Raw genomic sequence first — 20,671 nt, 5'->3', positions numbered from 1 at the left:
ATAGTCTTGGTTTTTTCGAAAAATACGACCGATCGAATTTGAACTCTTTATGGTGTATTTAGATAGTTTCGAGGATGTAGATTCCGAATCAGGCATCGATTCCGATCAGAAAAATTTGTATACACATTTAAAGCACTATTTTTCTACAAAATTGGCCATATCTCACCTCTGGGAAGTGCTAGGAAGAAACCGATGGTAGATGTATATTCAGAATCGAAAATTCTGCATGTAACCAAATTTTGAATGTCATCCGCAGCCAATTTTTTTTTCAAGAAAACTCCCACAAAACACTCGATATCTTGGTTCACAGTGCTCCTAGGAATTATCTGATTGCAAATCGGTATTGAGCATCGAGATTTCGTCATTTGAACAAATTTTGAAGCAGATCCGGCTATAAAATCTCCTAGTAAAATTTTCCCAAAAGGACTTTTTTTTAGGATTCGGTAGTGTCATCTGCGAAGAATAGCTCAAACAAGGATTTGGTGAGGGTAGCTAATTACAGGATTCTATCTGAGTTGGGTCGCGGAAAAAAATAGTTCCGTAAGATGCGGACAGAGGGCATTTCGATTTGTAAAATTTTCCTAATCTGATTTTTTCTAGGACTCACTGATGGCATTTAGGAAAAGTAACTCTAACCAAGTTTTAACGAGGGTAGCTCATTCTATCAGAAATGTATAGTGTCTACACCTTCAAAGCACTATGTTTTTTACAAAATTTGCAATAGATATCTCAGCTTTGGAGATGAGAGATTTGAACTTTAAATGTTTTAGGGAAGAACTGACATAATTCGAGTGTCAACAGTTAAATATCGGACCTTTAACTTATTCAATGCATTATTTACGAGGTATTTGGTTCGTAGATGCCGATTCAGGCTTCGATACCTAGCCGAAAAGTGTTGCCACACATTCAAAGCTAAATTTTCTGCGAAATTCGGCTCTTTATGATTAGAGCTGTGCTAGGAGGAATCCTGTTACAGGATTGAGTATTACAGGATTGAGTATGGAAAACTTTTCACTTTATGAAATTTTGAAGTTGATCTGAAACAAAATGTATTTTTGTCGAAAAGATAGTTAATTTTCCAATAAATACACTTGAAATTGAAGAATAATTTAATGAGAATAGGTATAATACATATATGTGAGTTATGAAGTATTTATAATTATATTTACTTACAGTCTTATCGAAATGCATGTGTTCTCGAGAAACACCATAATCACTTAAAACTATCAAGTATCAAATTTAAAGCTATTTATTGTAAGGACATCGCCTAAACTTAGTTCATAGATGAATTTCATCTATTTCTAATGACTCAAAGAGAGTTACATGAAATTCTTTCATCATCATCCAATGAAAGTTATCTGGAAGAATCCTCAAAATACTAATCGGCAGTGATAATTCCGCTGATTTTTCTCTTTCAAACTCGACCTTCATAATTCTGTAAAAAACCATTGAAATTGAATAAACAACTTGAATTAAATACAGGGTGTTCCTGAATTGTGAGTTTAGACAAAAATGGGAGAAACCTTGGATCGTTTTAAGAAAAAAAAAGTTCTATAAATATGAGCCTGCAAACGCTTTGTTTTCGAGATACAGGATGGTGAAATTTGATTATTTTTCAAGTTTTTCACCCATAGCTCCTTCCTTCAGAAGTTATTTGGCATAGAGAGATTTCAATTTCAGTTTACATCATGTGATATGATAATTTTGAATGCAAATCTACAGGCAATATTTTTTTTCTCAAAGTGTCCTCTTCTTTCCTCCAGAACTTTTTTTTTGGGGGTCACTGTTAATTCAGAGAAATGTAAAAATAACGTTGGTGCAGTACTAGAGACTTTTGATTTCTTGTAGTTTTGTCGTATTTCATCCAAATTATCATAAATATCCAATTAGTGAGCTTTGATGAATGAATTAATTATAAGTTTTGGTACTTATTTACCAAATCTATGGAGAAGACCAATGAAGTTCCGATAAACTGGTAAAATCACCACAAAAAGTAGGACTACAAGATACACCCTGTATCTCCAAAACAAAACGTCTCCGGACCCAAGTTTATAGGATATTTTCTTTTAAAATCCTCCAGGGAATCTCTCATTTTCATTTGCACCCCTCAATTTAGAACGACAAGAAGTTTAAAAAACATATAGAAAAGTACTTACATCTTGTGCGATGCCATGCAAGTTGTCCGACATAACTTTTCCAGTTTCTTTCACCAAACTGTGGAAAATCCCTCTAGAATTCTGCAGCAACTCGTACGGATGGCCGAATTCAGCTACACTCCCAGCATTCATCACTATCACCTTGTCGGAATCCATGATGGTATGTAGACGATGCGCAATAGTCAAAACAGTGCACTTCGCAAAGTTCTTCCTAATAGCTGTCTGGATAAGAGCGTCAGTTTTAGGATCAACGTTGGCAGTCGCCTCATCCAGTACCAAAATCTTGTTATTCCTCACTATCGCTCTTGCCAGACAAACCAGTTGCCTCTGACCAACGCTGAAGTTGGACCCGCCCTCCGATATTAAAGTGTTCAATCCAGACGGATACTCCGCGATCACCTTCTTCAGTTCCACGTTGTCCAGGGCGTCCCAAAGTTTCTCATCGTCGTAATCTTCGAAAGGATCCAGGTTCTTCCTCAATGTTCCAGAAAATAGTACAGGTTCTTGCGGTATGATCGATATTTTGGAACGCATGCTTTCCAAGGTTATCTTCTTCGTGTCTATCCCGTCTATCAAGATTTGGCCTTCGATGTCGCTCAGCAAAAACAGCGCCGAGATGAGGGAAGACTTGCCAGCGCCAGTCCTACCAACTATGCCGACCTTCTCCATCGGTTTCACCTTCAAGTTCAGGTTTTTCAAGACGTAAGGTGCGCTGGGCGAATATTTCAGGAAGACCTTCTGGAACTCTATTTCCCCATTTTGTGGCCATACTTCCGGAGGATCGGACTTGTCAGAAGTAGGCTCTTTTTCCACTTCCGTGTATTCCACAACTCTTTCCACCGAGGTCATCTGGTTTTCCAACTCGGACCACTGTCTCATACCCCACTGGAACATTCCGGTTAGTCCTATGGCTTGTGTTATTGCCAGACCCACGTTGCCACCGTATGTTTCTGAAATAAAAACATATTTGAACGAAACGTTTAATCTACGGTTGGTAGATCTATATATCAGTAGAGCAATTGACCAGTAGATCAATATATCAGTAGGTCAATGAACCAGCAGTTCATTTAGCCTCTAGATAGTTTTCTACGTCCTTGGGCGATTGTGCAGTGTGAACAAATTGATTCAAATATATCTAAAGGTTTCAAAAGTGTATAAAAAGTGAAAAAAATAAAATAATTCACATACCTGAGCCAACGAACAGAACGCTGACAGTTACAAAGCCGACGTAAATAACACATTTGAGATCTAGCCAGAAACCAAAGCTTCTGCTGCATCCCAGAAACATGTAATATGCGGAACTGTGCAAGTTCTGGTGATTGTCGAATTCGGTTGTAAGAATAGTTTGAGCTCCGAAAGCTCTGATCGTTGTCAAGCCTTGAAGAGTGGCAGACAAATGGGCGAAAACAGGGCTTCTTGCTGAAGATGAAACATAACTTTAAATATCTACAAATTAATTAACTTCTTTCAACTTACTTGTCCCCTCCATCCTCTTGATGTTTCTGCTGCTGCATAAATAAATGTACCGGAACAAATAGAACCAACCCAAAATGACGAACGTAGGTATTAAGATCCAAGGGTTCACAGTAGCTATCACCACAGTAGTCGCCATTACTCCTATCCCCACCTGGATAGTATCGATTATGGCTGCTGGTAACAACTCATCAATAGCTCCCATATCCTTCGAAAACCTATTCAGAACCCTTCCGGCTGAATTGGCATTGAAGAAGTGCATAGTAGCGTTGACAATTTTGGAAAACATGTTATTGTGGAGAGTTTTGGACGCTTTCATGCAGATTTTGAAGAAGGTGAGAGATCTTGTTATCGTCACCAATATTATAGACACTATCAGTGTCGAATATATTATCACGCAGTTCTGTCTTGTGAATTCGATGTTGAATATTCCTCTGGATGTTGTAAGGGTGGAGTTATAGAGAGCTTCGTCTAGAAATATGTTCATGGTTTCTTGTTCTTTCTTCGTTTGCTCAAGATTCACCCTGAAATTGTTTCACCATAAAATAAACAGCCTGGAAACTCGAGTTAACCAGATAAAATTAAATAAATTGAGAGTTCAAAGGAAATATGAGACCACAAAGTGATCTTTATCGAATTCCTACACCTTATTAGAGACGCACAAAGAATTTAGAGCTCCTAGCTTACACCAGCACTGACATATTGATTCTTGGTGAAGCTAGGAAGACCTCTGATAACTACAAAATGCTCAAAGTAACAGACAGAGTTATCACTATCATAAATGGATTCTATACTCACCAATAAGTGATAAAGTAATCAGCACCACTGGCACTCAACTGGGACAGCACGAAGAACACAATCAGAATCGATTCCATCAAGTAACTGCTTCCAGCCTTCAGATACGTCTTGTAAACCCTTCCAGAAATCGATCCTTTCTTAATACCCTCACTCTCAACCATAGGTTCGTCCTGGATATCGTCCTGGTCCTCCATGACGCTGAACTTCTTCTTCCTCTTCTTGATGAACTTCTCCTCTTCCTCATCGTCGTCTTCGATAGGTATCTCAGCTTTGAAAAGCTCGGCGAATTCTTTTCCGCTGTTGAGGATGTCTTGGAAGGTGCCTTCAGCTTCTACCCTGCCGTTTTCCATGAGGAAGATCTTGTCTACGTTGGCCAGGTATTGGATTTGGTGGGTTACCAGTATTCTGGCTTTGTACTTGAGGTAGCCGCAGATGCAGTTCTCGAACAGCTGCTTGCCTACGTGGGTGTCTACTGCTGAAAGAGGGTCGTCGAAAATGTAGATGTCCGCGTCTTTGTAGATGGCTCTTGCTAGGTTGATCCTGGCTCTTTGGCCTCCACTGAGGGTGACTCCACGATCTCCTACTATGCTCTTATCGCCGTACGGGAAAAGGCTAAAGTCCCTTTCCAAAGCGCAAACTTTGATGACTTCTTGATACTTGATAGGCTCGTAAACATCTCCGAACAGAATATTCTGTTGGATGCTTCCCGAAAACAACCATGGTTCTTGCGAAGCGTAAGATATACTGCCGACTATATCCAGCTTTCCGGAAATGATAGGAAGTTCCTTGAGGATCATATGAACGAGGCTGGTTTTTCCGCTACCAACTGGTCCAACCACCGCCACCAGCTGGTTGGATGTTATGCTCAGATCGATGTCGTTCAAAGTGTTCTCAGCAGCGCTGTAGGTCCATTTGGCACAAGCCTTCTCCAAGTAGACACCGTTGTCTTTCATAGGCTCCTCATCGGCGGATATCCACTTCTTCTTAGGCTTGCCGTCGCTCTTCTTCTTCCTACTCTTCGATTTCTTCTTCCTCATCCTGTAATCGTCGGTGAGGTACATCTCGTCGTATTTCAAGAAGGTTTGGATTCTCTCGATGGAGACGTTGGCTTCTGCTATGGCCGTAACTCCTAGTGGGAACCAGGTGGTGACTGCTTGTTTCAGTATGCCGTAAAAGGAGGTTATGACGAAAACGTATTCTGCTGTTGGGGAGTAGCCTGACAGGACGTGGCCCAATACGCAGAGGAATATGGCGGTCCTGTTGATGAACATGTTGAAGGACATTTGGAGGGCCTTGAGGTAGGAGGCGTTTCTGATGTGGTGGATTTCGGAACTGCAAAAGAAATTTGGGTTAAGTTTTCAAGAGGGTCAACATAAAATTCGATGTTTCTAATGTTTTGTTCTGGTAAACTGTTAAAGGAGTTGTGATGCACCAGGATTTTAAGGTCTATTGCATCTTAGCTGTCATCACCACTGGACTATCTAAAATTTTGCATTTAAGAAGGTTTTTTCGTATTTTCTGCACTCAGTTGATCCAATAACGTTATGTAATATTAACTATTGATGGTTTAACTTTTATCAAGATAGTCGATGAACAAAATTTCTGAGTGACTGGAAATTTACAAATTACTTTGGTCCAAGTTCTTGAAGGCTAATTTTTGAATAAACAACGCCTAAGTCTCAGCTTATCTTTTATCTAAGGTTTTGTTAGACACTACTACAAGCATTCCAGCAATTGTTTCAATATGATTCCAAGGTTTTTAACCTTCAAAAGTCATATCTAGATTGGATTCAATATTATGTATAATTAGACGACTAACCTTCTAGCCATCTCGACAAGCTTGACAAAGGATTTCTCCCAAGCATACATCTTGATAACTTGGATGCCATTGATGATTTCGCTCATGAGACGCACTCTCTCATCGGTTCTGGAAGCAGTTTTAAGTCTACATATTGAGGAAATTTTTCCCATGTACACTGCGAAATGAAAAATTTGTTTCTTTAGTTTTATAACATTTTTTTTGTTTATGGTTATTTTAATCAATATTTCTATCTTAAGATAAACGTGAACCTTTATTCCTAAATAGGACCTAGAATCCATTGAAGAATTCAAAGCAAATATATCTGACGCAATACTTGGTCCACCTGTAAATGAGGTTGAAGAAAATAGATTGAATATATTGTTTGGTCTACATAGTTGTACTCGTGTGTGTTAATGCATAGTTTAAACATGCCCATAAGTAGGAAGGTATATAATGACTAAGTTAGGTAAATATAAATATATGTGAAATATTTGGTGATTCACTTCCTATTATTATCTGGAAAAAAATTGTCTTGAATATAAAGGATGTTTTTTTTCGAGGTATATAACTTTAAGTTGGCATTACTGTTCAAGATGACGACCGATTTAACAGCTGTCAAGTGATTTATTCTCAGTTTGGTTTGGCAATTCATCATGAATAGACCCATTCCTGAATAACGCTTGCAAATTGCTATTTTTTTTTCGAAAATATTGGTTCTGTGGGGAATACGTATAACGCACTACGTCCATTTTATTTTGTTTGGCGATGAAGCGCACTTCTGGTTGAATGGCTACGTCAACAAACAAAACTGCCGCATTTGGAGTGAAGCTAATCCTCAAGTGTATGTCGAAACACCGTTACATCCAGAAAAACTGACTGTTTGGTGCGCTTTATGGACTGGTGGAATCATTGGTCCGTACTTCTTCGAAAACGATGATGGCCAGAACGTTACAATCAATGGTGATCGGTATAGAGCCATGATTACTAACTTTTTCATTCCTGAATTGAACAACCATGATGTCTAGGAGCTGTGATTCCAACAAGACGGCGCAACATGTCACACAGCTCGTGCCACAATCGATTTATTGAAAGACACGTTTGGTGACCGCCTAATTTCACGTTTTGGACCTGTGAATTGGCCTCCAAGATCTTGTGATTCAACACCGCTAGACTACTTTCTGTGGGGCTATGTAAAGTCATTGGTCTATGCGGATAAGCCACAAACCCTTGACCATTTGGAAGACAACATTCGCCGTGTTATTCTCGATATACGGTCACAAATGTTGGAAAAAGTCATGGAAAATTGGACGTCCAGATTGGACTACATCCGAGCCAACCGAGGCGGTCATATGCCAGAAATCATATTTGAAATGTAATGCCACAAGATTATCTTGCGGATAAATGAAATTCATGTCAATCGAATAATCTATCGTTGTTTTATTGCAATTTAAAGTTCTATAGCTCTAAAAAAAGACCCTTTATAATTACGTGGAAAGACTTTCAAACGATATGATTCGATAATTTACCACCAAATCGAATTTTTATAATTGAACATTCTACATGAACATAGGATTTTACAATAGGTATGGATGTTGAAAAACCCTTTGATAATATTTGGATGTTTACCATTCTTTATGTCTAAAATTTTTACGTTAAAATGAACTTACTCTGAAGAGGAATGAAGATTAGTAAGAAAGCAATTCCAATGATTGCAGAAGGTCCAAGTAGCACATATAATAAATAAGTTATTATAATCGTTTCAAGTGGCGACGACCATAAGTTATGAATATACATAACTGCGTTATCAAACCTATTCACGTCATTGGATAGAAGATTCACCATTTGTCCTATGGTGGTTTGCACCAGAGACGTCTTGCTGAGTCTGAGAGCCTTCCTGTAGATCATGGAACAGCAAGCTACCCTCATTTTCATCCCTAAATGCTGCAAGCCGAAGATATAGCCGTGTCCTGCTAGAACTTGCACGAAGGCCACTACCAGGATGACACCTGCATACATGTGGGCTTCTTCTCTTGTGGTGGTGGTTTGGTTTGGTATGTAGTAGCTCATGAGCTTCCCTAAGGCCAAAGGTTGCGCTAGTCTAGAAGGGAATACAAGAATGAAGATACACAGGTAAGATCCTACTGTTTGAATAGATGTTTTTTATCGATTAGTTATCCACTCAAGTTATCGAGGACAAACAGCCGCAAACGTGATGGCAAATTTCATGAAAATGATATGGTGCTGCAACCGTAGCAGTGGTGGCCGTTTTTATATCAAAATAAAAAATCTTATCGGAAAACCCTTAAGATCGAAAAATAAATGATTTTCTTCATACTCACTTCATGAGAACTTCGTAAAAGAAGAGTATAATACCATAACCGAGTAGTTCATTACCGAATACTTTCCATAAAGCTCTCCATAGAGATGGATTTCTGTATTCGTCTTCTTCTTCGTGCCATGCTTCTTCTAGACGATTGCCAAGTACTGTTGATTCGTGATCTTTCAGTGGTTCGTAAAGATCATCTTCTTTTAGCTGCTTTTTGATTCCCTTGTAGAAGATTGGGAAGGACCAACTAAGTAAACAAACAAAAAATCATAAATATTTAACTGAACAATAACAAAATTCACAATTCATTTTTCCAAGAAAAAATTCCTTCAATCACATTAGAAAAATGTGCAATTTATTTCTTGATAAAAATATTGGGTAACCCATTCAATGACGAGATCATTGAAATTCACGAATCCAAGATAAATCAATGACTCATTTTAAGTTCATAGAATCTTACAGCTCACTGTTTCGGAAATAAAGATAATATGTTTTCATCATAAAATTATAAAATTTCATCGAATTTTTACAATTCATTGCTTTATTGATACGATCGATTGTTCCATCACTATCAACAATCGAAATAGTTGGTATCAATAATCTATAAAGGAATTGTGAGAATTTTATTGAATAGGTACATTGTTTATAGACGAAAAATAAATTAATAATTCATTTTTGCATTACCATACCATTATGGTTTTATTAAAAGAAGGTCTGATATTAGTCTCAAATTAGTAGGTACTTTAAATTCGCTATTATTGTTCCAAGCCAACAAGCGTAATTATCAATTATTTTACTACTGGAAATATTTACAATTATCTATAGGAAAATTTTTTTTCAAACCAGAATCCCAAATTTTAACTCACCTAAAGAATAACTTCGATAATGCACTTGCTTCTTCTCGTGGATGAATTTTTCTTTTCAGATAATTTTTATTTTGAGTGTTTTCCATTCCTCATCAAAAATATATACCTGTAAAGAATACGAGATCTTTTTCATTTCATCACAATATTAGTATTCTGGGGTGTAGACCATAAACACAAGAACTTTCGAAAGAAAATATCCAGAGACTTTAAAATTTCAGGGTATATTTTAGGTTCTTCTCTTGACATAAAGAACATATAAACAATTTATATCAAATTCTGCTTTACAGCTCCATTAAGATAATTCCGACTTTTTTTTGAAGTTCTGTGTGAAAGTATATAATGAATAAATATTTCGCTTTTGTCGATGAATAGATAAGACATTTCTTTGATTATCAGAATTGATAGAACATAGATACCTACTTAGTCGAAGAACAATATTTGAATGAGATAGTTCAGTTTGGTATCTGACATAGGTAAATGAAATAAAAAAAGTAATAACGAAATCACGTTTTCTGGAAATGCAGTAATTTTTATTCCTTTGAGTTCATGACTTTCACGATTTATTTAATTGCTTTATCACTGTCCATAACCGTATCATCAAAAATCAATAATAGTCGACAATTTTGAAATGCATGATCCATATGAGGATTCTTCTGGCTTTGTTTTCTCCTGCGAATAACAGAAAAATCCTTGAACTGACTCACCTCTCCGGAATTCCCACAATAAACTCTGGAGCGTATTTCTCAGCTACCAATAAATAAAATATATTTAGCACAACTCGGTTTTCGCGAAATAAATAAAAATAGAGGATGTTCACTCTACAAGCGTTGAGCACGTTGTGAAACTCAATCAAATGACTCAGTTTGCTTTATACTGAATGTGCGTTTACAAAGAAATTAACCATATTTCGAATCGTCTCGCAAGTATTATCTTATAAGAAAACAATTTACCTTATTTTATTGTAATTAACAAAAGCGGATTTCGATTTGCAAACAGTATGAATCCCACCTTCAAACAATAGAAATTTCCTAAACGTATTGGTTTGGTTAGATGGAAAGTTTTTCGGTTCTGTAAATATTTTTTTTCAGTTCAACTGAAAAATGGAGATGATTCTGCTCAATAATTTGTAATTGTTAAGTTTTTTACTTTTTGAATATGTTGGTTTATAGAATATAAAAAATTTAGAAAAATTGTGTAGGAAACTAAAATGATAAACTTCTACAACTTTGTATAGAGAAAAATAATTGGTCATTACAATACCTACGATTAAGTCAATTGACAAAGAAGAAAATGACGAATTACCTAAATTTATTCACTAAAATCATTCATCAAAATTGATGTAAATGAAAGTATTAATAGCATTCTTTTCGTTGATTATTTCTATCGATATACTTTTGGAATGATTCCAGAAAAATCAATGAAAATTTCATACAAACTTATATCTTCTACACCAATCAGTTGTTAGTTGTCATTATAGAATCAGGTGGTGTAATTGATACTCAATTATGATGATAATGATGTCACTGGTTATTGTTGTGACAGTCTAATCGAATTATAGTTTCATGAAACGAATAATGTTACTCATAAAAATATTATTCATTTGCTGTTTTTTAGTGGACTACAAATAAAGAAGTAAAATTCATGTCACCTTTTTTTAACAGTTCTACTTTTACTTCTACGCTCAATTATGCTAAATTTATCGAGAGTTTGACCCTATCTTTTGACAGATATACTGAGTGGATTCGAAGATTTTGGAGATACAATAATTAACACTCTTGCCATTCTCTTCGAAAACAAAACACAATCTATTTGCTCTTATAACGCACGAAAAGATCAAATATTGAATCAGTGTAGCATAACATATTTGTTTTCGTTAGGATACCAAACCAGATTGGTTAATGGAAGATTTTTCATGAACCGCTACTGAAAATCTTTGAATACAATTTATATTTTATCATCTTACCCTTCGTTTATTTTCTATGACATTGAATTTCGTTTCGTTAGTGTTTCTTCGGTTTTGACTAAATATACATATAACTGAGTATTTAAAAAATTTGATCCTAAAATAGTCTTAAGAAGGATGATTCGTGGTCAAAATTCACTTTGTCTACTAAAGAACTAAAGCCAGCTGATAGAAAGTATGCTGTTTGGGTGCTTGAACAACAACGTTGGATGAGGACTTTTCGCATCGAATTTTCTTTTTGTCTTTTTTGTAAGAAAAATTCTCAGGACGCGTAATTTCACGATTCGAAGATGTGAATTGGCCATCAAGATATCGTGATTTATAGCCTTTCTTGGTACAAAAATTTCCGATGAATAATACATATTCTGTTTTTCATTGACAACTTCTCGTTAATTTTCTGACATAGCAGTGTGCTGCAAGATTGATCCAAACATCGAATCAACAATTTTTTGATAGATATCGAATTCACCAGAGCAACGGTTCGTGAAAGTCAAACTTCTTTGTGACATCGACAACCATCAGAAAATAAATAATGTTCAGGATCAAAATTAGCCAAGAGTAGGAAAAAATGATAACAGACTATGAAGGCCTACCCTTTTTCCCGAAGTACGAAACCGATTTTCTCTACGATGACAAATTGAGAGTCACGTGGTTCGAGTCGAAATTTTCACAATCATTCTACAACTATCAGAATTCAGCGAATGGGAGTAACGCGTGCACTTTGATATGCATCATTTTGGCCTCAAGATGTTACAGGAATAGGGATAAATTGCCGGTAAGTCACAAATTATCAAATATAATCGAAAATATTGAAAAAGCAATAATTCTACAACATTTACTTAAAATGTTCATCTTATCAAGAAATGCTCTTTTTTTTAATCAATATTGAAAATATCATTCGAATCGGATAAGCATTGTAAAATTTGAAGCAGTTATAAAGATTTGCAGACACACTGACAGACATATAAACACCCTTAATGTTCTACGAATAAAAAACGCGACAGCCACCTAAAAGGTTTTTTTGATTCCATTAATAGAAGATCTCTGTTCATTCACAAAGTTGCATTTCATTTTTTTTGGTATACTACAACTTTCACACAAGAGTTCTGCAATTGCAAGAAAAAATTTTTGAAAGCGTGTTTAATTTCGACAAAAATTTAAGTTCTAAAAACTTTCATACTGATTCACTTACACTATAATGATATAATGTAATGTATAAAATGAGCTGAATCTGCTAAAAAATATTGAAATATTGTTATACGAATATTTTGGTTTTTCTCACAACATTGGAATAATTTTCGTGTGCTCATTTCTGAAACAGACATAACTTTATGACGATTGGAATGATTCTTTGCCATTTCAGATTTGTTCCAACAAGGATGTTTCGCCGAAGCTGATCACTATTTTTGCAAAAAGTATGCTGGACGGCAACCGCATTCACGACACGTTAAAGAAGAGGGGCGTTTTGAAAAATATCAATCTAACAGTGCCCGAAGCACTTTCTTTTGCAGACAAGATGGCCCACGGTCTCGTAGAATGGGTACGATTCTCCGTTTTCGATAATAATTCAAATTTATTTTATAAACTATCAAAAACCTGCTAAAAGGGATTTTCGAAATTTTCTTTGTCGCCAAGTTGGCACTGCTGTCACCTATACTCATATGGAGTTTGCACGTTATCTGTTAAATGACGAACGAGGAATTTGCTCCAAATTTTCACTTCAAAAGGAATTTTCTTAAAAACGAAATCCGGCTCGAAGGACCAGAATGTTCACTAAACATTTTGGTCCTTCGAACCGGATTTATTTATTTTGTTCTATTCATCCATCCACAGTTACAACAAAGAGAGACACTTGTCGGAAATTTAATAAAAACAGTTCATTCCATTTGTTCAGAAATAACTTTTTCAGTTCTGATTATTTTTTTTTAGAAATGCATGTTGTACTTGGAACCGTTGTATGCATCGCTTTTCCAAAATTTGAAAGCCAATTGGCTGGACTGGATTGACGGACACACTCATGATGATCTTTATGTCATTCTGATAACAGATTCAAGGAGCGTGTTATTCTATTTCCATGACGAGTCGGATAATGTGAGTATTCGTACAAATATCAACCGCAATTTCACACTGAAGGAATCATCAGTCACGGTGGTCCCCACAGAATACTAATAATAGTGGTCCCTGCCCTATACACTTATTCTTATCTCCTTAGCGGAGCGTGGTGACTTTGTCGTAAGATTGCGCAGCCTTCGACGCCATCTCTCGGGCTAGCAGAGAGCCATCACAGTTTTAATTTCTTGTCTATATTTTTTTGAATTTTATTCGCAGATTGTCCTATTCGATTCCCATCAACATTCTTCGGATAAGGGAGCTTGCTTAGCCGTGGTGAAAAGGCAAAGATTGAAGACGCTGTGCAAGTGGTTTGCAGAAACCCTCAGTGTTTGCTACAAGTGTAACCCTCGTCTTTATGAATTATCGTTCCTGTATTTTCAACGTAAAATAGAAAAAACAATGTGACATGGAAAAAATGTATTTGACCAAATTATGATACGTGTGGAGATTATAAATTATACTTGTAACTTTCACGCCAATCCTATATTTATTTACTCAGTGTGCGGTGAATGAGCCTCGAAATGAGCGCATTTTGAAATGACCAAACAAAATTTTGAATAAATACAATACATAGCTGATTCTAAAACATATTTTTAGAATTTGAGAGAGAAAACTAATTGCAATTCACACAAGTTTTTAAACCCTTTTCCCTACATACATATTCCAACCTTTCTTTTTATATAAAGATTAACGTGGACACGCTGCAGAAAAAGGTTTAATTACGACAAAGAAACAGTTTCATCAAATGAAAAATTAAATACTGTCAAGCTACTCACCAAATTATTAGTAAATAAAATCAAAAACTGACTCACTCTGCGGAAGTAGATTGGAAGTAATTTGGATTAGAGCGATAAAACAAAACAGATGGGAATTGAAGATTTTGGCAAATTGGGGTCATATAATTCAACATCCACAACAGCAAAATAAATTATGAAATAATGGCATTTCTTTCTTAAAAAAAGGACGTTTGCATTGTTGTCAAGTTCTAGATAAGAATTCAATCAAGAACCCTGAAGACTAGAAAATAACAAAGTTCCTTTTGCCCTGATCTTCAGAGACTAAACAACAACGTTTCAACTATTTATTCAATGTGATCCGGATATTTTGGAACTTCGACTATTACCGGGAATGATTATGTCAGTACCTAAGTTACCAATCCCATTTGTAAAAAATGGTTTCAGGATAAGAGACTGTTCGATTTATGGACGTTGTATTTTGCTAGAACTAACTGTCCTCCATTTCTTTGCAACACTTATGTGTTGATGTGAGTTAATAACAACGTTAAGTTATACGCAACCTTTAATATAATAAATTGATTTAGGAAGTTTTGAGAAAAGTGAGAATGTAATAATTGGAAACAATTTAATTTGCAATAAAAGCTTCTTTTTATATTTACACAAGAATATTGAAGGACTTAAATCTATGTACAAGTTTCATAAATTTTCCAAAGAAACAATATAATTCAATTTGAACCACCCTAAAACCAATTTCTCATGAATATTAAATTAATTTTCCAATTCAATAATATCACCTAATGAATTTTAAGACTTTCAAATAACACCTAAAAAAAATAAAGTATTTATTGGAAAATTTAGTTCAATTATTGTTCAATTTCAATGAAAGAAAGCAACTGTGCCTAGTTCCTCGTAACCATCTAAAATTATTTAATATCATGTAGGTTGTTCCATCTGGAATTCCTAAAATGTCATCTGCCTATGTACAATAAAAAATCGAATTACTATTGTATAAATTCCATCATAGAGCCACTTTTCTTCTATTCAGAGATCTGTAAACAGTTTCAAATAAACATGTACTTTATAAATTATACCCTTGATAGAAATTGAATTCAATCAAAAAAATTATATATATAGACATTTATAGTATCTTCAAATCATAATTTGTAGTAGTTACACAACTCACACCGGAAAACTTAACTACTTAGGTCCACCCTTTATATTTAATTCGTATGTTCACGACTTCGACCAGATAGTTTTTTGTTGTTGATGGATTTCTTGGTAGATTGGCACTTCTGTTGCTTGAACAAAATATAAGGGTGGCCTTAAAGTAGTTCTAATATTGAGTGTTATTCATCCTGACTAGTACTATGTGGTTGCCGTTCTTTACTAGTTGCCCATTCTACAAAATCGTCTATTAGTACTGGCCATGCACCCTCTTCATCGTAATTTGACATGTCGTCCGAAATTTGCTGGGCAAAATCCAATAGTAGATTCCAGGTATCTTTCGGAATAGATCTCTTATGATTTTCCTATAATCCAATAGAAATCAGAACACTACATAAAGAAATCATTAGGAAAAATGTAATACTAGTGAAAACACAAAAATCAAGGATTTGAATTCATATTCAGAAGAATGTCATGCACAGTCCTGGCCCTAATAGTTCAGGCTTTTTAGCATTTTTGATTTTTAGAGCAGAATTCAATATTAAGTTGAAACATTCTGTTAATTATAAGGATATATCAATGAGGAATGCTGTAAATTTTGTAGTATTGTTTTTGATCTACTAATGAATTCAATCATTAAACACAAAATTCTTGTACTCCTCACCTGCAGAAATGTACACCAGAGATCTAGAAACTTAAATTTTCCTTTCAAAACAATGTTCCAATAGGCAATTGCCATTTCTAGATCTAATCCTTTTTGATTAGGATTCTTGGCATAATTAAAAGTAAAATGATATAGGTCCTTGAATTTATAATTATCTTTCAGTTCGTTTTCCAAAGGAGAGAATTTTGATTTTAGTTTTTCGATTGTATCACAACCTAGTTCAGCCATTCCATTCATGAACTCTTCTTTTGTGAATTCACATTGAGTAGCAGCTTTGAATTTCCACGCAATTATCAATACAAGTTTTGAATCAGCATCAAGATTCAAATCTTCTAAAAATTTCATTATACCATCAACTGTGATTTTTTCAGGTTCATTTGGATCTTTATATTTGGTATATAAAGATTCAAGTTTTTTCTTATCAACAACTCTAGGTTCTTTATAATAAGCATCTGGATTTTGAAAGTAGTTATCACTAGCAAGATCTAATTTCCAATCATTTTGACTAAGGCAATATATCGCTGTAGATTCTCCAGCATGAGTGAATGACATGAATTTCCTCACTTTCTCTCGTTGGGAAGTTTTCAGTTTATGCTAAAAATATTCAATTTATGATTATCTTTTGACGTTAATTATCAGAATGAAATGCATTGATAATAAATGAGAATTTTGCCCACCATTGTCAATATTAAAAAAATACACTTGAATTTATGCCCAATATATAATCATTTGGAAAGTTTCTTGATATTTATACTTTTGTGAAGAATATTTTCGTTTGAGCAATAATAATAACCTCAAATGTCAAATATTGATATGGGTAAAAAAATGTTACCAACTATAACTATTCTTTATAATTTTAAAAGTCATTATTGAATCCAAATCGGAATTCATGATATATTTTCAAACATGAAGGAGATGGGAAGAAAAATCTAAGATTTTGCAGGAAATAATTGGAAATCATTGAATATGAAATTTTAAACAATAAAATCTTACATACGATGTGGAAAAACTGGAAAATCTTTGACAGATACCATGGTTTTAAGGTTAGTATTTTTCTATGACTAATATATAAACATAACCTATTAGTATTAGAATGTTTTGATTGGGAATTTATTAATTGGTTTTTTAATTATCAATTTCATACCAGATCTTCTTTCAGAGTACTGGTCTGACACTCTTCACTTCACAAAAAACTCTAATTATTTAAATAATTATGAAAGATTTAGTTATAATTGCGCATTCAGAATAACAGAAGTAAGAAATATATTCAGTATGTTCCGGAAAATATCACTTGGTTCAAAAAGCTTTTGGATTCGATATTGTTGCAATGATACAAGAGTAAGATTCGCACCAAGTCCAACAGGTTTGATATATTTTTTTTGTAAACAATTCGATTTTAATCGAATAAAGCTAAATTTACTGCTACTTTTACTTACAATTCTTTTAAATTCTGATTCTAATCGGACATTATTAACTTGTAGGATATTTACACTTGGGTGGATTACGCACTGCTCTTTATAACTTTTTATTTTCTAAATCCAAGAATGGCACCTTCATTTTACGCATTGAAGATACTGATCAAACGAGATTAGTTAAAGGTGCTACTGAACAATTGATAAAGGATATATCTTGGGCAGGAATCCAAATACACGAAGGACCCCATATTGGAGGAAATTATGGACCTTACATACAATCTGAGAGATTAGATTTGTATGGGTATGTCATTAAAAAGTTTTTATTTTAATTTTTCAAAATATCTTGTGAATCCATTTGATTTTTGCATTTTTTTAGTCAACAAGTGGATACATTATTGAAAAATGGTACTGCATACTATTGTTTCTGTACAGAAAGAAGACTGGATCTATTGAGAAGGGAAGCTGTAAAAAATAGAGAAGTCCCAAAATATGATAACAAATGCAGACATTTAACCCATGATCAGATATCAAAAAATTTAGCAGAAGGAAATAAATATTGTATCAGATTTAAGGTGAGATTCAATTAATCAATTAAATCAGTGTGAAAATTATAGAAATATTTTGGATAATGAATGAAAGGAACAAGAATTGTAAACAAGACTTAATTTCAGTATTCTTATTCCTTCATAGCTGTCTTCAGATGTGTCATCTTATGATGATTTGGTTTATGGTAAAATAACCTACGATGTTTCTCTCAATGAAGGAGATCCAGTCATTATTAAATCTGACGGATACCCTACTTATCATTTTGCGAATGTGGTTGATGATCATTTCATGAAAATAAGTCATGTTCTTAGAGGACTTGAGTGGCAAATTTCAACTACTAAACACATACAGATGTATAGGTAGAATCCTAAAATCCCTAAACCCCTTTAATTTTTATGATATCAATTTTTACTTTTAGAGCATTTGGATGGGAGCCTCCAAAATTTGGCCACCTTCCCCTTTTGTTGAATTCTGATGGTACCAAGCTGAGTAAAAGACAGAACGATATAAAAATATCTCATTTTAGAGAAAATGGAATATTTCCTTTAGCTTTATTGAACTATGTTGTTGATGCTGGTGGAGGCTTTGAAAAAGATCTTCTACAAAATGTTAAATTGAGGATTTATACAGCAGACGAGTTGGCTAGTCAAGTAAGCAAACTTTCAATCGAAATTTATTGAAAAATTTTGGAAAAAAGCTGTAAATTCTCTAATGAATCATACGTATTATTAAATGATAAGGAATGAACTTGATGACGTCATTTTGAAGTAGAGATGCGTATTATTAAATGCATTGTTGTGAATTTCAACATTTGCTAAAATAAAATATTCTAGTTATTTCGAGATTTCAAACAAATTCATATTCTCTATAAAAAAATCATTATAAACTTAGGGGGCTTAAAACAACATTGAGTTCTAACCTCAAATATAGTGCTATAGTAAGAATTTAATGAATCTAAGTAATCTTACCATTAAATACTAATAAATAATGAGAATGCTTACCTCAAAATGATCTTCACAAAAGAAAATGTTGGATGAACAATGAAAATAAACACTTTCAGATCTGACACTTGAAAGTTTATACCTCCAAGTGACGTCACTGACGTAACGCTGCGTAAAATTGCATTTTGGTGCTCTCTTAGAATTCTGCCGTTTTCATTGATTTTTTTTTATGCAAATTGGAAATATTTACATTTGTCCGAATTTTAACAGTTTGATGTAACAAAGCTAAGTACACACTCTGGAAGACTTATGACTGAGAAATTACTGGGATTCAATCAGGCCGAATTGAAAAGATTGCTTGCAAACGAATATGAGGAAAAGGAATTATTGAAAGAAATGCAGTCGCTGTTGAAGAAACACTTTGAAAAATTGTTAGTAACAGGTAACATAAATCGTAAAAATTCGAATTAGATTGTAATATGAAATCTAAGTGGTGTTATTTCAAGAATAATCTTCATTTCAATTGATCTTTCAGACATTTCAATGCAGACTTACAATTGGAAGAGAAACACATACGTTCAGTATTGCATTGGTCGTCGAATCGAATCAAGAAATTGTCAGATTTATTAACCAATGATATGGCATTTCTATGGACGCTGCCGAAATCCGTTACGCTGAAACAAAATGACATCGATGTCACGGAAGAATTGCTCAGGAAATTAGAACATAAGGGTGATTTTGAGAGAGAAGAGTTATCGAAGTTTTTGAAGGATTTTGCCAACAAACAGAACATCAAATACAACATGTTTATGAAAACTTTGAGGTCTATACTGAGCGGTTTGAAGGTAAGATGAATTTTATTTGAATTTATTACGGTTTGCGCAAAAAAAAAATTAAAATCGTCACTTTATTCAAATCGAGTGAATCTGGAATTGTAGCGAAATTAATTTATAGGAGGGACCCAGTATAGCAGAAATGATGGAAATTTTGGGGAAAGATTCTACTCTTAAGAGATTGAGAACGAGTTTGAACATGGCAAAGGACGCAGTATCTTCTTAGATTTTCATGTGAAAACAATTAGGAATTTTATTTAATTGTGATATTAAAAGCTGCAACAATTAAATATTTCGATTGAATTTGTATTTTTTTTATATATTTCTTTCATTTCAATGTCGACCAATTTGTTTTCCCCTTTTCACTCAATTCTGAGCACAATTCTTTTTGGGAATCGGAAGTAAAATTGAAATAAGTGGGAAGAGTGTAGAATTTTTAATCTTATTTTTTCGAATCACAAAAGACAAACATCTTCAGGTAACCTGAACAATAAACATTGTTAAAGAAACCGTCATTTAACACTTATTAAATATATAAAATCCGTGATACAGGAAAAGAATTATGAAATGTACATCTAATTGATAAAATTGCTTCATTAAGATTTCTTTTATTACTTTTTATAATGAAGATGGATTTGTCAAAATGGATATATATTTTCCTAGAGCTATCACTAATGGAATAGCAACAATTTCCTAATTAACATAAGTGCTTTTTCTCCGATACAAGAAGTCATATCGAAATTGACATATCCTCGAAGAACTTATATTGAAGTGAAAAAAATGTTTCAATTTCAATTCGTATTCAACAATATATGGCAGTTGCATGCATCATTATTCACTAAATACTATAAGGTGATATTCTCATTTTGAAGAATT

At 34.2% G+C, this 20,671-nt stretch overlaps 4 protein-coding genes across 6 annotated transcripts; 2 read left to right on the top strand and 2 right to left on the bottom strand.

Annotated features, from left to right (window-relative positions):
* Positions 1 to 1,096: 1,096 nt before the first annotated feature.
* On the bottom strand, positions 1,097 to 10,278 carry LOC123677672 (probable multidrug resistance-associated protein lethal(2)03659). Of its 2 annotated transcripts, XM_045614333.1 has the most exons (10): positions 10,125 to 10,278; positions 9,421 to 9,526; positions 8,568 to 8,801; positions 7,896 to 8,326; positions 6,247 to 6,403; positions 4,428 to 5,759; positions 3,633 to 4,153; positions 3,345 to 3,575; positions 2,157 to 3,106; positions 1,097 to 1,435 (listed from the first exon to the last, which is right to left on the bottom strand). In XM_045614333.1, exons 2-10 carry the CDS (start codon positions 9,504 to 9,506, stop codon positions 1,415 to 1,417), a joined length of 3,963 nt encoding a protein of 1,320 aa, XP_045470289.1. In that variant the 5' UTR covers positions 9,507 to 9,526; positions 10,125 to 10,278; the 3' UTR covers positions 1,097 to 1,414. The 2 variants fall into 2 exon arrangements, with proteins under 2 accessions (XP_045470289.1, XP_045470290.1); XM_045614334.1 differs by lacking the exons at positions 8,568 to 8,801; positions 9,421 to 9,526; positions 10,125 to 10,278 and having other exon boundaries at positions 6,247 to 6,354; positions 7,896 to 8,034.
* Positions 10,279 to 11,777: 1,499 nt separating this feature from the next.
* On the top strand, positions 11,778 to 13,968 carry LOC123677673. Its single transcript, XM_045614335.1, has 4 exons — positions 11,778 to 12,158; positions 12,747 to 12,923; positions 13,313 to 13,474; positions 13,712 to 13,968. The coding sequence occupies exons 1-4, from the start codon at positions 11,952 to 11,954 to the stop codon at positions 13,898 to 13,900; spliced, it is 735 nt and encodes a 244-aa protein (XP_045470291.1). The 5' UTR covers positions 11,778 to 11,951; the 3' UTR covers positions 13,901 to 13,968.
* Positions 13,969 to 14,840: 872 nt separating this feature from the next.
* On the bottom strand, positions 14,841 to 16,897 carry LOC123678205 (DCN1-like protein 1). Of its 2 annotated transcripts, XR_006747200.1 has the most exons (4): positions 16,738 to 16,897; positions 16,061 to 16,654; positions 15,416 to 15,761; positions 14,841 to 15,281 (listed from the first exon to the last, which is right to left on the bottom strand). XR_006747200.1 is itself a non-coding variant. In XM_045615101.1 (3 exons), the coding sequence occupies exons 1-3, from the start codon at positions 16,738 to 16,740 to the stop codon at positions 15,579 to 15,581; spliced, it is 780 nt and encodes a 259-aa protein (XP_045471057.1). In that variant the 5' UTR covers positions 16,741 to 16,897; the 3' UTR covers positions 14,841 to 15,578. The 2 variants fall into 2 exon arrangements, 1 of the variants encoding a protein (XP_045471057.1); XM_045615101.1 differs by having other exon boundaries at positions 14,841 to 15,761.
* Positions 16,898 to 17,144: 247 nt separating this feature from the next.
* LOC123678790 (probable glutamate--tRNA ligase, mitochondrial) lies at positions 17,145 to 20,098 on the top strand. The gene is made up of 8 exons (XM_045616013.1): positions 17,145 to 17,423; positions 17,542 to 17,776; positions 17,852 to 18,047; positions 18,166 to 18,380; positions 18,440 to 18,671; positions 19,233 to 19,393; positions 19,498 to 19,807; positions 19,917 to 20,098. Exons 1-8 carry the CDS (start codon positions 17,333 to 17,335, stop codon positions 20,019 to 20,021), a joined length of 1,545 nt encoding a protein of 514 aa, XP_045471969.1. The 5' UTR covers positions 17,145 to 17,332; the 3' UTR covers positions 20,022 to 20,098.
* The last annotated feature ends 573 nt before the right edge of the window (positions 20,099 to 20,671 follow it).

The sequence above is a fragment of the Harmonia axyridis genome, chromosome 4 (assembly GCF_914767665.1).
Source record: "Harmonia axyridis chromosome 4, icHarAxyr1.1, whole genome shotgun sequence".
NCBI lineage: Eukaryota > Metazoa > Arthropoda > Insecta > Coleoptera > Coccinellidae > Harmonia > Harmonia axyridis.
This window is presented reverse-complemented; position numbering and strand designations above follow the sequence as displayed.